Source organism: Anneissia japonica, unplaced genomic scaffold (assembly GCF_011630105.1).
Source record: "Anneissia japonica isolate Jap-2015-1 unplaced genomic scaffold, ASM1163010v1 scaffold3531_len492141_cov184, whole genome shotgun sequence".
Taxonomy (NCBI): domain Eukaryota; kingdom Metazoa; phylum Echinodermata; class Crinoidea; order Comatulida; family Comatulidae; genus Anneissia; species Anneissia japonica.
In genome coordinates this window covers 113,460-127,697 of record NW_022702905.1, presented here as the reverse complement: position 1 = coordinate 127,697, position 14,238 = coordinate 113,460, and the positions used below count along the sequence as shown (strand labels likewise).

The window sequence follows — 14,238 nt, the reverse complement described above, 5'->3', positions numbered from 1 at the left end:
ATATTTAACATCATATATGTAATCAGTATAATATATAGAGATAAACAATAAAATGTCTTGCAGTTGCTATGTCCGGTTAGAATGTCAACATGCTTTTATAATAATAAATAATAATAATAAGATTTATAAAGCACACATATCCACTGCAGTAGTACTAAAGGAGTTTTATATTCTTAATATAAATTATTTGATAATTAATATTTTCTTGTGGAGATAAGAATTTGTAGTTTAAACCGAAAAGTCGAAATACTTTGACAATGTGTTGAATTCCCATCGATGGATTCATATCCTTGTTTACATAGACATTCAACTTCACCTCCATTCATTGAGCAGAATGCGTTCACACATGGATTGTTAGTACATTCTGCACCCTGTATAGCTGGAATGAAAAATATTCATAAACATTTCAAAACAATTTTTCAAGGGTTTCTATGTTGTATATTGTTGTAACTACTAGCAAATATTTATCAGTATATTGTTGCTTTATTATGATTGTAATGCAGATTAATATTAATTGGTATCCAACAAGCAAGTAATGTACAGAAATAGAGTAGTACATCAAACCAAGGATTATTTGCTTTACCGACTGCCTTATAAAGTAAATTAAACAAATCAGCAGCGACGTTTATAGTCTATAATTATGATACTTACCTGGATAAACCAAGACCAGATTCAACAGAACTAAAGTGAGATGTGTGACAATGCAAAAAAGAGCATGGCGCATGAGAGTGGGAAAAGATGGGATACACAAAATAGTTTGGTAAAAACATACAGAACCATTTGGTATGTTGTATTGAAAGTGGACTTTTATGAAGATGTTTGTGCATAATCTTCAATTTTTTAAAAATTTTTGGACATGGCCATAGGCTGGGGAGACTTAGCCATGCTTGGTATAAAGATATAGGTCATTGTTGTGTATTCCGCCTATTTCTTTTACGTAACCAATAAATTACCACGTTCCATTTCTACTATTTGATCCGCTTCGCAATTTCTCGCTAGAACATTGCATCTAGAGATGCCACAGTTTCTTTGAAACTTGCGATAGAACAAAAATGTAAAATAATGAAATAGCCCGTCTCATCTATAAACGCTTTGAGTGTAGGCACTAATACCAAGTTCCTCGTGGACAGTGCAATATTCAAGGGACCTTTGACATTTATCGGTTTATCCATGAATGTATTCACGAAAGACTAATATAGTCATGATGGTCATTCTATTGCAATATACTTACGTTGACAAGACATTCCATCATTTTGTAATACATAGTTTGTGTTGCAGGAACAATTATAGCTTCCATCTGTATTGTTACACATTTGCTGGCAGTTGTCAATATTAAGTTCACATTCATTTATATCTGTAATAATAATACCACATTTACATATGATAGCAAGAGGTTGCAGGTTCGAATCCCGCCAGAGTCACTTTTTCATACAACTGATAAAGACCTACAGTATAAAGGAACTTATAAAGGAACTATACTTGGTTACTTGACCAAAACAGATTCCATAACTCCTGAGATATAAAGCTTCTCTTGTAAGTGTCATGTTGGACTTCCTGAAATTTACTACTAGTGAACAGAATATGAAGAAAAACATTTAGGTCTCCCTCCAATTAAAGACTACTTTGGAACCGGCGTTTCCTTGGTCTTTAATTACAAAAATTATTTTCATAAAAGTCATTCATTTAGGGCCCTAGAAAGGTGATCTTCAATTGGAGATAGTCATTAGTTGGAGTGGACTTTAATTAGGAGACCTGTATAGCCAATATGTGGCACATACCATCACAGTCACTTCCGCTCTGCGTGTAACCGGAATGGCATGTGCAGTCAAAACCTCCAATTGTGTTTTCACAATCAGCATTTACGTCACACGGTTTCAGGACAGCAGCACACTCGTCGATGTCTATGTGTGATAAAGTATACAATGTTATTTGATAAAGTACATAACTTAAATAAATGAATGATATTTTTATCAGATAGGCCTATACATTACACTTTTTTAGGTTTTCATTCTTAATAAAATAACATCAGTTACAAAATTATTTGGTTTTCCTAACTCTTGTTTAATTTGGTAATATTATAAATAATTTACATATTTCATATTTTGTATTGGAAAAATGATGCATACCTTGGCATGTACCATCTGTTAGGTTGTAGCCTGTTCTACACGGACATTCAAATCCACCATTGGTATTAACACACATTGCTGTATCAGAGCAGTTGTGGGTACCGCTAGTGCATTCATCAATGTCTGTCAATTAGATAAATGTATTATGAAGCATTTTTATAATATATCAACATATGCATAGTACGTCATGTTATTGTCATTATACAATGAATTATTACTTGGAGTACAATTAGGTAATAATTTTAAGTTGGAAGCCCAAATAAATGAACTTTTACCTACAGCATCACAACGATGTTGATAAGAAATGTTTGCTCTATATAATACGAATAATGAATGGGCATTATATGTCAATCATAATAGGTGAAAGGTCAAAGAAATTTAAAAAAAAAAGTACATGAATAGTGATTATTTTTTTATTTTGTAATAAAAAGAATTTACAAATTCGAATTTGATTATAAATTTTCTAATTTGAGTAATTTAAAAAATTCAAAACTCTAACCCATGCAAGGTGATCCATCATAGTAACCATTTGGACAACTACAAGCAAAGCTACCAGGTGTGTTTTCACAAATATATCTTTCGCTGGAACACGGCAACATATTGTTGCATTCGTTTACATCTTGACAAATCGTTCCATTACCAGTCCATCCAGAAGCACAGGCACACATATAAAAACCTTGGGTATTCATACAGACAGCGTGAATGTCGCATGTATGAAGTGAACGAGCACACTCGTCGATATCTAAAAGTAGATGAATTATAGATAAATATATATATATATATATATTATACACATCTAGATGTGTATAAGAGACAGGTATAACGCATGTATGAAGTGAACGAGCACAATCGTCGATATCTAAAATTAGATGAATTATAGATAAAAAATATATATATATATATAATAATAATAATAATAATAATAATAATAATAATAATAATAATAATAATAAAAATAATAATAATGATAAAATGTAAAAAGACATCAGTAAAATACAGCTTTGAATTGTAGACATAATATGAAGCAATTTAATTTATTACATCACAATAACTTCAAACAAGACATGTGTTCTTCCTCACATTATATAACAGTGTGAGGATGCACACAGGTCCTGTTTGAAATATTTTGTTTTAATAAATTATATTGCTTCATATTACATCTACAACTCAAAACTGTACAGTTTGAGTGATGGGGAAACTATGCGAGTAAAACGTACTGAATGGCTATCAAAAGGCCATGACAAGGGCATAGCAATGAAGGCCGGCAAAGTATAAAAGTCATTGTATAATTATTTAAACTTATATACAGTAACACCTCCCAGAACAAAACGACCTGTTCGAAATGTAGACTGGAACAAAGTGGTAGTGTTGGGAATAACCAAGGACCACCATGTCGGGATCAGCAATCAAAGATTTTCTACAATGTGCTTTCCCTAGGGGAACGTAGACAATTGGCAGGCGATAGCATGGTACAAGAAAATAGCCCTATGGTGAAGATGGCAAAAGCCCTACGAAAATACTAAAAGGTCTGTCGTTCTGAAAAAGAAGAAATCAACAGCAATAATGTAGGTTACCTCTTCCATCGAAAGCATTCATGAGCACAGCAAGCCACCAATGTTTCAGTCATGGGGCTACCATGGCAATGGTAGGACAATCGAGGATTTGTGCCTGTTGACAGACTAATTATTGTGACTAAAGAACCAATTTGTAATTAGGTGGTCAATAAGTTACCTTCACATGTCTGTCCATTTCCTTCGTAACCATCAGTACATTGGCAAACAAATGAACCATCCGTGTCGGTGCATTCTGCGTTAATGTCACAAGGGAAATCCACTCTTCCACACTCATTTATATCTTTTGAGAAGAAATACAAAATAAAGTATTGTTGAGATAGTTTCATCTATTCACTTAACATCTACCTTTTTTCGGTATAGAGGATCCACTAAGAGTGCCACCAACAATCACCAGATAGCTTCAATTCACGAGATAGATTCGTTGGAAGACAATTACGACCGTCGTGCAACGCAATGTGTGTCGGAATAATATTTATGATTAAACAAGTTCTAGGTAAAGGAGTTGCCACCTGGCCCTTTGCCACCCGGCCGGTTACCACCCGGCCCGTTGCCACCCGGCCCGTTGCAACCCGGCCTTCTGCCACCCGGCCTTTTGTCACCCAGCCTTTAGCCACCCTTCCTTTTGCCACCCAGGCTATCGTTCAGATTGTAGGGTCTTCAAGCCTAATTTACTACAGACCATTTAATTGCTTGAGTCGTTTAGTGAATAAATATGTAACCTACCGTTGCACGTTTTAAGACCAACATCCAAGTCGTATCCTTCTCTGCAACTACATGTATATGACCCTAAAGTATTTGTACATTCCTGTTCACAGAATTCTACACCATCTTCTCTGCTGTCTCTTATACACATCTAGATGTGTATAAGAGACAGATATTTATGTTAATTATTATTTCGACACTCAAAGGCAACAATTACATTTTTTTTAAATCTGTTTAATTTATAACACTACAAGAATTTTAATTCATGATGTTCTGCCTTCACAAAAAATGTAAAAAAACATACACACATACACACTAAATACAGTACATACTCAGAAAACATATACATATATACATATGTACGTCTGAGTACATACAAATAAAGATAGAACTCTATTAAATCAGGAAGCTACTTCACATGTGTGCCTTCCATGATGGTTAATCGCAACGAATTGTCATTGTTTACAATCTGCCAAACAATCAATCCATTCATCATTCAGTACACATAGTTTGGCAAAAATGCAGAGAGTAAAATTTCGCGAATACAATGCATAGGCCTACTATACAACTATGGGTGGCAACGGGCCAGGTGGCAAAATGCCGGGTGGCAATGGGCCTACGGTGGCAACAGACCGAGTGGCAACGTTCCTGGGTGGCAAAAGGCCTATGGTGGCAATGGGAAGGGTGGCAAAAGGCCGGGTGGCAAAGGGCCTAGGTGGAAAAAGGCCGGGTGGCAACGGGCCTAGGGTGGCAAAGGCCGGGTGGCAAAAGGCCGGGGGGCAACGGGCCAGGTGGCAAAATGCCAGGTGGCAACAGGCCAGGTGGCAACGGGCCTAGACCCATTTTTGTCCTCTAAAGTATTAGGAATACACAACTACGATTACATATTATTATTATTTTTATTATTATTGGCTTTTACCGCGTTAGCTTGAATCTTCATCAAATTTTGTGCAAGCAAAAATGTACATATTCAAATATATAACGTCATTCTACAATTTTTGAACATTGTTAATATTATGCTACAGAACTAAAGAGAGTCAGTATTTAGTTGTATCTTACTATTGCATGTTTTTCCATCACCACTGTACCCATCTAAACACGTGCAGTTGAAAGATCCCTCAGTATTTGTACATAATGCCTGGTTGCTACAGTCGTCTCTCATCATCATACATTCATCAATGTCTGAAAAATACAAAAAAAAAAAAAAAAATGTTCGTAAGATTTTATCATATACGTGTGTGCAAACTAGGCTTTATTATAACATACAATGAACCATAAACGCAAATGCCTTAAAAAAAGAAAATTAAAAAAATAGTAGTAGTATTAATAAGAACATTGTAAGTTTACCATGCTAAAATAATTAAAGCTTTATGAAATATAATTCTAAAATAATAAACGAATTCGTCAAAGATAATACTGAAATAAACATTACCGTACTTGCGTGAATAAGTGCCCCATTTGAATAAGCGTCCTCCTAATGTGAAGATATTCTTAAGCGCCCTGTTTGAATAAGCGCACTCCTAATTTGATTAAGTCCCTTCGATGCTTATTCAATTTTTAAAACAATAATCATTTATTTTTTCTTAGCAAGCCAATAATCCAATCAAACCTGGCATGATTTGAGCTGCGGATTGGCTTTACATTTTCCTCTTATGTAAATTTCAAAATAAAAGATATTTTTGAATAAGCGTTGCGGCGCTTAATCGAGAGTATATAATATTACCCTGTGTATACAAATGAATAAATAAAGGTAAAGGTAGGAGAATAACCCATAACTTTCAGAATCATTGTGCTGAATACGTATGGGTGTGGTCCGTGAGTACCTACTAGCAGCTTCATGGTAGATACATGTTCACTTCATTCCAGAACGACAGGGGCCGAAATAAACCATAACATTGGGGTAACCCCCTACTCGATGCAATCGGTACTTTAAAGTGCACACGAGCCAGATATATACACTGGACATCCATTTTAATTCCTTATCCGAGACTTGGTTCTACCAACTGAACCATGGGCGAGGAGCGGCTGGAACCAGCGTTGATATTAAACGCCACAAGCTGTCGCTTGTGGCGACAAGCTGGCGCCACAAGCTGTCGCTAATGGCGCCACCGCCTTACCGCTCGGCCACTCAACTCGCCCAAGGTGACACAATGAAGACACAAGCATTTCTTTATAAACGTTTGTTTACGATGATAGGACCTCCAGTATGATAGGCCTACTGAACTTCAGGAGTAGGTGAAATCGGTAACATGGGAACAGGCATGGAAAGCACTACGCCAATATTTTTTTTATAAGCGCCGCTCTCGAATAAGCGCCGCACTGAAGCCTCCAAAATTTTGTGTGCTGCGGCGCTTATTCAAGCATTTACAGTATTTAAATTATGTGATTATGTTATGATAACTACAGACCATTTAATTGCTTGAGTCGTTTAGTGAATAAATATGTAACCTACCGTTGCACGTTTTAAGACCAACATCCAAGTCGTATCCTTCTCTGCAACTACATGTATATGACCCTAAAGTATTTGTACATTCCTGTTCACAGAATTCTACACCATCTTCTCTGTCACGACCTTCAACACATTCATTGTAATCTACAACAGGAGACAATATTGCTAGATATTTAGGTAAATTAACCATACATAATATAGAGGATGAAACGTTATAATAGAAAAGAGCACCTACTCTAAGCCAGGTAAGTATTGGGTCGGGACGATTAAATCGAAGCCGCAAGGTTAGTGCAGGTGGCTACAGAAATCAGGTGGCCAAACCAAGGATCAGGGTCCCATAATAAAATCTGTAGTATAGTCCACGGGAAGAGTTTTTAGAGACAAAATTGTCCATGAAGACCCCAATATTAGGGATTGGCAATTAAAACAACGTTGTTTATTCGTGGCATCGGACTACAGTGGGGGAAGGGAGGTCCAGATCCGACAGTGGGAAAAATTCCATCCCCCACTGGCACCACCACTGCCAGATTGTTAAGATACCCTGATGTTGCCAATGAAAATCAACAAAATTCCATGTGACCCAACTATAGAACATCATGAACAAACTGTTGTTGGATATGTTCATTAAAGTTATTTTTTTAAAAATCAAATCGATTTACCGTAACACTTGAATCCATTTCCAATCAAACCACTGGGACAGCTACCACATGTTACATTTGCCAAAGGTGCCATCTGGTCAAAACATGCAACACCTGTATAACAAGGCTCATCTAAGCATGCATTGTAATCATCACTACAATCTGTGCCCGTCCAAGCAGCTGGGCAATTACACTCTGAAACCTGTGAAAACGGTGCAAAAATAACAAGAAAACATAATAATAATGAAGGGGATAATAAACTGGCTTTCCTGCCCCCCCACCCCTGATGGTGCCACCACTGGTTATGAGGGGACCATACTTGCATGGATGGTTAGGCTGAGGTAGGTGTAATTCAAATAATAATAATTATTGGTACAGTTTCCCCTAAAAAATCCTGAATCTGCTCCTGCATTAGATACTAATAATATTGAATATTATTCTAGAACTTTTTTGAAGATTAGATTAGAGACAGATTAGATTTTAATCTCTACTGTACATGGCATATATTCACTGTTGAAAATTCCACTTCCAATAATTTTCCATATTCTTTCTACGAACGTTATATAGGCCTATGTAACAAAATATGCTTTAAGTATGTTATTATCTTACCGCAAAACGATTGTTCAAGAGGTCTGATCCATCGACAAGAGCATTGAAATCACAAACTCCGCCATTTTGGCATTCACAAATGATGACCTCAAGTGGAAATGCTGTCGCTGCACCCTTATTGTCCATTGCGACTAATGTTAGTAAAACTTGGTCGGTGGAACCAGGTGTCCAGAAAAAGTAACCATCTTTTAAAATATTAAGATTATAACTTAATCTAAAGGTGGTGATGCATTTTTCTTTAGTGAGAAAGAATGGTAATATTATAAGAGACAGGATAAAGAGAGAGAGAAAGAGATCGTATTTGTTATTAGTACCTACCAGTATCAATGCCTCCACCTGGGACAATGTCTTCAAGAGAATATGTAATTGGGTCACCTTCGGGGTCTGAGGCATTAATCCTGAGTATATACTGATTATCTACCATAACCATAAGTCGGTTAGTTCCATTTAGCGCATTTTCGGGAGAAATGGCAATAACACTGGTAATGTTGGGTGGAAAATTTGCTGTTACATGAAAAAACAAACAGATATATTTATTCCTGAAATCTTGAATTATATCTGCCTATTTTAAGTAGTATCTACGTAAATATCAATTACCGTACACATTCATCTTTTCACTAACTTACCAAGTTCATCTGCATTTTCGTTGTTGTTGTTATTTATTTCCATTGTATTTACACCAAAAGAAATATCACTTGTTGCTAATGCATCAAAAAGACACATACGATCATCACCGCATTCTTGTATTGCCTCATTATACAGTGCAGTACCTTCATTCTCTTCGATAAGGTCTTCTAAAAATACTGGTACGAATGTTAAGTTATTCAAAGTGTTCCATGATTCTCCATCAGAATATGTGAAGAGTGTGGATTGATCCGTTGTTCTCCCTAAAATTAAGTGGTGTTTATTTGTTAATGTTTTCTGATAAGAAACAATGATTATATTTGTGAAACTGAAACATTTCTGTAACAAGTGCCTTACATGTAACTCCAAAATAAAATGCGTCACTATCTGTCAAAGTTCCATTTTCAGGTACAGACATCATACTGTTGTTTGGATATGTAAGATCGTCTGTTACATTATCATTCCAAACACCTGAAAAAGTAATAGTTTCATTTATAATAATACACAGTAATGTTAAATTACATATTGATAACTCAAATGCAGGTATAGACAAAAAATAAATTGCATAACATTCAACATTTTAAAGTGTGGTCTAATTCAGCGGAACCACCAGGAGGAGGCCCACCCCTCCCCCGCCGCCGACGCCGTGCCCTGTCGGCTGAGGGAGCAGCCCGGGCGAATTGTCGATTGGTGGCAGGAGCAGGAGCAGGAGGGACAGCGGCTGCGGGCTGCGGGAGGGGATGCAACAGAGGCTGTTGCTGCTGGGGCGAAAAACCTCCCGGCGAAAACCTCCCGAGCCACCCGGCCCACCTGCTCCGAAATCAACGAAACCAGCGCCGGATCCAGCGGATGGGAAGGACCCCCCTGAACGCGAAGCCGACGAATCATCCAGCGGTGGAGGCGAGTCATCCGGCGCCACTACAACCCCCGACGCAGCCGGCAGCGAACCCTGAAATCGAGTGGCAGTCTGAGCTGCCCAATCCAGAGCCACCGCAAACTTAGTCAGGGGCCAGCGCGCACAAATCTCGCAAGGCTCAGCCTTGCTACACAAGCGACACAACAGGCACTCCGAGTGCCGGTCGAGCTTCACACTCGGTTTGGGGCCTCCACACGCCGAGCACAAAGACTTGCGAGCGAACATGCCGATCGAGACTACAGTAAAAAAGGATAAAAAAGGATATCTTGTCAACCACAAGTTGAAAATAAATCCAATGCAAAAATAAATCCAAGGAGAACAGAAGAGCTTGAAAAGACTGCTAGTAATTTTCTAGAATGTATCCAAGGGAATGAGGACGTTTGTTAGGGAGACAGTTCGCACGTGGCGCCTTGGGTCGGACTGTTCCATTTTTTTTTTCGAAGGGGTGTTCCGTTTTGGGAACAATGGCAATTAGTCGGTTATCCAGGTAAGTATTCACGAAATAGACATAAATTGCATAACATTCAACATTTTAAAGTGTGGTCTAATTCAGCGGACCATCTGGACATGCTAAAATCTTCATGGACCCCATGTCCAGTCCAAATATGACTTATTAGTCCTATAGATAAAAGATGATTCGCCATGAAAGCACAACATTAAAGAGTGGCAAAACTGGAATTCGAAACAGAAACCACCTCAGCCCTACCATGTTAGGGGCTGAGGTACACAATTTTTTAAGTCTATGCCCCTTCTAGATGGCTGGAAATGGCACTGTCAGATTTTGAAAGTAATTTTCTTCTATCTCCATACCCCATTTTTATTATTAACGTGTAAAATTTAGGGTGACCCATGGTTGATATTACACCAATAAGATTATGAATAGAAGATGATTCGTCAAATTACGATATTTTGGATCTAGGAACCCGACATAGGCAGGAGGGGAGGGGTACAGACAGTAAATTTTACAAATAGGAGATTTACGCTACCTCATCCCCACCCTATTTTGGGCGAAGGTAGGAAATTTTATGTTTATGGCACCTGTAGATGGAAATGACACAATGAGAACTCAAAATTTGAATGTAATATTCTGTTACACCCCCCCCCCATTTACCTTTAATTTCGTCAAATTCCTCCTGATTTCTTACATTTATTCAATATCCAGATAAAAGCAACACAAGACAAAACCTGAGGATTGCCACTATCAAGTGGCTCTCCTATACTAAACATCTTTAAATACATAGAAAAAACTAATTAAAAAAATTCTATCAGATCACCAATAAAATATTAAAATTAAAATATAATGCCAATTAAAACAATTTACAGTGAACAAAGTCATGCCTGTCAAAGGTAGTTCATTATTGTCAAGGCATGATCACACTATTGTAAGACAAGAAAAAATAACCATGAAAAAGTTGTTCTAATAATCTAGCAGACCCCAACAATATTGTGGACCCTATATTTTTCGAAGACCCCTTCGGACCCTTTGACTTAGCAAACCCCCGATTATTTTTCGTGAACCCCAGGTTGGGAACCACTGGCCTAGTATAACATACCATATAATCCTTTGGTAGAACCTTTAAAACTTTCCGGAATAGACACCACGACGTCTAATGCTGGGCCAGATAAACCAACAGATATGGCAATTCCGGATAACCATGATGCAATTACACGGTTCCCAGTTGAATTTCCAGAAGGGAGACTTATTATAAAACCAGGATCAGCTGGTGGTGTGTAAGGACCTGTGGAAAATGTAATAAGTCAATTTGCATAAGTATTAATTATGTTTCTAACACCACGTACTGTTTAAACCAGGATAGGAATCAAATTCAAACAATTATTAAATAGGTCTACTCCAATGAGACACATATACATATGTAGATGCTATCTACAGTATAAGAAGCACATTAATATATCATAATTTGATAACATTTATAAGAAACGTTGCATGATTACAAACCATAGTAGGTATTTTCACCAAATATTGATGTCATGCTGCATTTCCACGAAATGTTACATAGTGGCAACATTCTATGGCAGTATCTAATATTGTTCGAAAATACTGCAATAGTAAAATCGCCAATAATAATCTACATATTTGAAAGTAAATTCGTATCTACTATTGCTAAGAAATATGTATATATTTTTATTATCAAATAGGATAAAGTACACCGTGAATATAAATTTAATTTTAAAATTAATAGAATAAACAACACTGTGAATATAAATTTAATTTTAAAATGGTAAAAAAACGTTTATCTAACATAATCAGCTTTTTTACCACGCAGGCAGTCCAGTAGATCTTTCAATGTATTATACTTTAAAATAATACAAATCATGCCGCTCATAATCATAATAAGCTCATAATAAGCGAATAGTGTTTTAACGAATACTAATTAAAAATGTTTAGATGCTAATAAATAAAATAATAAATATATCACAAAACTTTATATCATTATTTTTATATTACGCCATACAAACTTAATTTATTAATGTATTTACCTTCAGCCAGACTTGTTTTATTGACAACGATGCTTCCATTAACTAAAATAGCGAAATCATTCGAACTTGCATTTAGCGTCATTTGTACCTGTAAATTAGACACATAAATATGAAGACTTACTGAAATCGATAAATATACTGAAGATAGCTAGTAGACTTGACAATTATTTTATCCTGCACTAATCTCATAACGTCTGCCCAACAAACACAAAACGTTATTATAACATTCCCGAATGTTGTGAATGTTGTGGTTGGGTTATGTAAAAAAAACCTGTTAACCAACACTGCAGAGAAAGTTTACATAACCAAATACTCACAAAGCACGCCTTAGATTTTGCTCTTTTTTTTAAATGTATTTAAATGTTTCCTCATAAAATATTTTTATATACAGGTCTCCCTCTAATTAAAAACCACCTGCAATTGAGGGATTCAGTGATGGGCATCACATGACCTAACTTAGGTGTTGGACATAAACAATCAACTGGCACAGCAGTGTTTTACATGGAGATTGCTACTACGACCGTCCCTTGTTATTGCTGTAAAGATCATCATAAATCCCAGTAAACTATACCAAAATTAATTGTAAATTAAACTTGATAATTTTGCCTTCATAGTTTGCTAATGTTCGCAAACATTGAGATTTTTCGACAAATGTTTCGGCTAGGCCCTGCACATCTACGGCATGGTTAGGTATTCATGGTCTTCGACCCGCGAACTACGCTGCGATGTAAAGCCGGTTTTCCACTAGGCAAATTTATTCGCGCAAATTGAAAGCATCGGTTTATGCGCATGTGCATTCACATTCCTATCAGAAGCGAACCAACGTTGGTTCGCTTCCTGAGCTCTGATTGGTTGCACATTTTTTCACTTTGCAAAAAGTAGAAACACTTCGAACTACTGATTTTGCTGAAGTGAAAACTCTAATAGAAACGTAAATGCACGTGCGCATCAACCGACGCTTTTGATTCGCGCAAATACATTCGCCTACTGGAATGAAGGATCACAATTTTAAAGCATACAATCCTAGGAGAACGCTAGGATAAGTAAATAAACACTGTTTTGTACAATCATATTGCCTTTAATAGCCATTTATCTCTCACATTAACAGTGAGTGGTTCTTTTCGCAACCATAACATTATCTTTTCATATACTATCGCACTGTAATGTTTTTCATGTATACCCAAGTTATGTCACGTGACCGGCTGTAACAAACATCGCCGAATCCCTCTATTAAATTGCACATTTTTCTGTTCATTTTTTTATTAGACCAAAGCTGATAAAGGCCATGGAAATCCTGGTCCCTAAAGTAGTTTTTAATTGGAGGGAGACTTGTAGAATATTTTTGTATATGATGCCCTTGTCAGAGGAAAAAACAGTTTTGTATAGTTTTGTCTTTGTCTTTTGTGTGTATTTTAATGAATTTGGTGAAATAAATGAAATAAAAATTAAATGAATTGTTTCCTTTCTGTAAGTGACGGGCCAACCGCTTTCACCTTTGTCGATCTTTCCTGAGCTGCAAACGCTGAGAATATGGTAGCTAGTACATTTTCATCTTCAATTACTGGTTTTTCCATTCGACCTTGTAATACGAAGTCGCCTTCGTTGACAGTCACGAGAACAAATTCACCAATGCCATTGAAAGTGTACTCAAGCCCATCAAGCGTACGGATGTGAGGATCGCCAAACATCCAACCTACATACAACATTTATAAGTTACCATTATTATTGCTTTTAAATATTAACATTGCTCTGTTGACACAGCAATACATAAACATGCTTAAATGAATACAGTTACAAATTTGTAAGTGGTTTTATTTACTCAGTCTATAGTTAATGTTCCCTAGCTATCATAGATAGATTTAACTAATAGTTATTTTCACTTAGTTTAACCATGCTAGAATTCTCTACCTGTCACTTATAAATATAAGGATTGTATCTATAATTTGCAAAATGAGTAGAAGCTCAATGAATTATGTTACGATAAGGTTCGTTATTGTTTTGGCTTATATATATATATATATATCTCCGATCTCCGATCTTGTTCACAAATTCACGGACTAGTGCTGTCTCGTAAGAATTTCGTAGGACGCGTTAAGAATGA

The 14,238-nt window shown here is 36.5% G+C and overlaps 1 protein-coding gene across 1 annotated transcript in view; it reads right to left on the bottom strand.

Annotated features, from left to right (window-relative positions):
* The window catches only part of LOC117104169 (G surface protein, allelic form 156-like), a 30,917-nt gene that overhangs the window by 11,462 nt on the left and 5,217 nt on the right, over window positions 1-14,238 (bottom strand). Inside the window, exons 5-20 of the mRNA XM_033244865.1 lie at window positions 13,631-13,830; window positions 12,138-12,225; window positions 11,192-11,377; window positions 9,080-9,193; window positions 8,725-8,985; window positions 8,417-8,602; window positions 8,099-8,283; window positions 7,511-7,691; window positions 6,855-6,995; window positions 5,462-5,584; window positions 3,858-3,980; window positions 2,626-2,868; window positions 2,127-2,249; window positions 1,779-1,901; window positions 1,232-1,354; window positions 251-379 (exon numbers count right to left, since the gene is read on the bottom strand). Coding sequence (XP_033100756.1) covers window positions 251-379; window positions 1,232-1,354; window positions 1,779-1,901; window positions 2,127-2,249; window positions 2,626-2,868; window positions 3,858-3,980; window positions 5,462-5,584; window positions 6,855-6,995; window positions 7,511-7,691; window positions 8,099-8,283; window positions 8,417-8,602; window positions 8,725-8,985; window positions 9,080-9,193; window positions 11,192-11,377; window positions 12,138-12,225; window positions 13,631-13,830 — 2,529 coding nt within the window. The remainder of the gene's footprint in view (window positions 1-250; window positions 380-1,231; window positions 1,355-1,778; window positions 1,902-2,126; window positions 2,250-2,625; window positions 2,869-3,857; window positions 3,981-5,461; window positions 5,585-6,854; window positions 6,996-7,510; window positions 7,692-8,098; window positions 8,284-8,416; window positions 8,603-8,724; window positions 8,986-9,079; window positions 9,194-11,191; window positions 11,378-12,137; window positions 12,226-13,630; window positions 13,831-14,238) is intronic.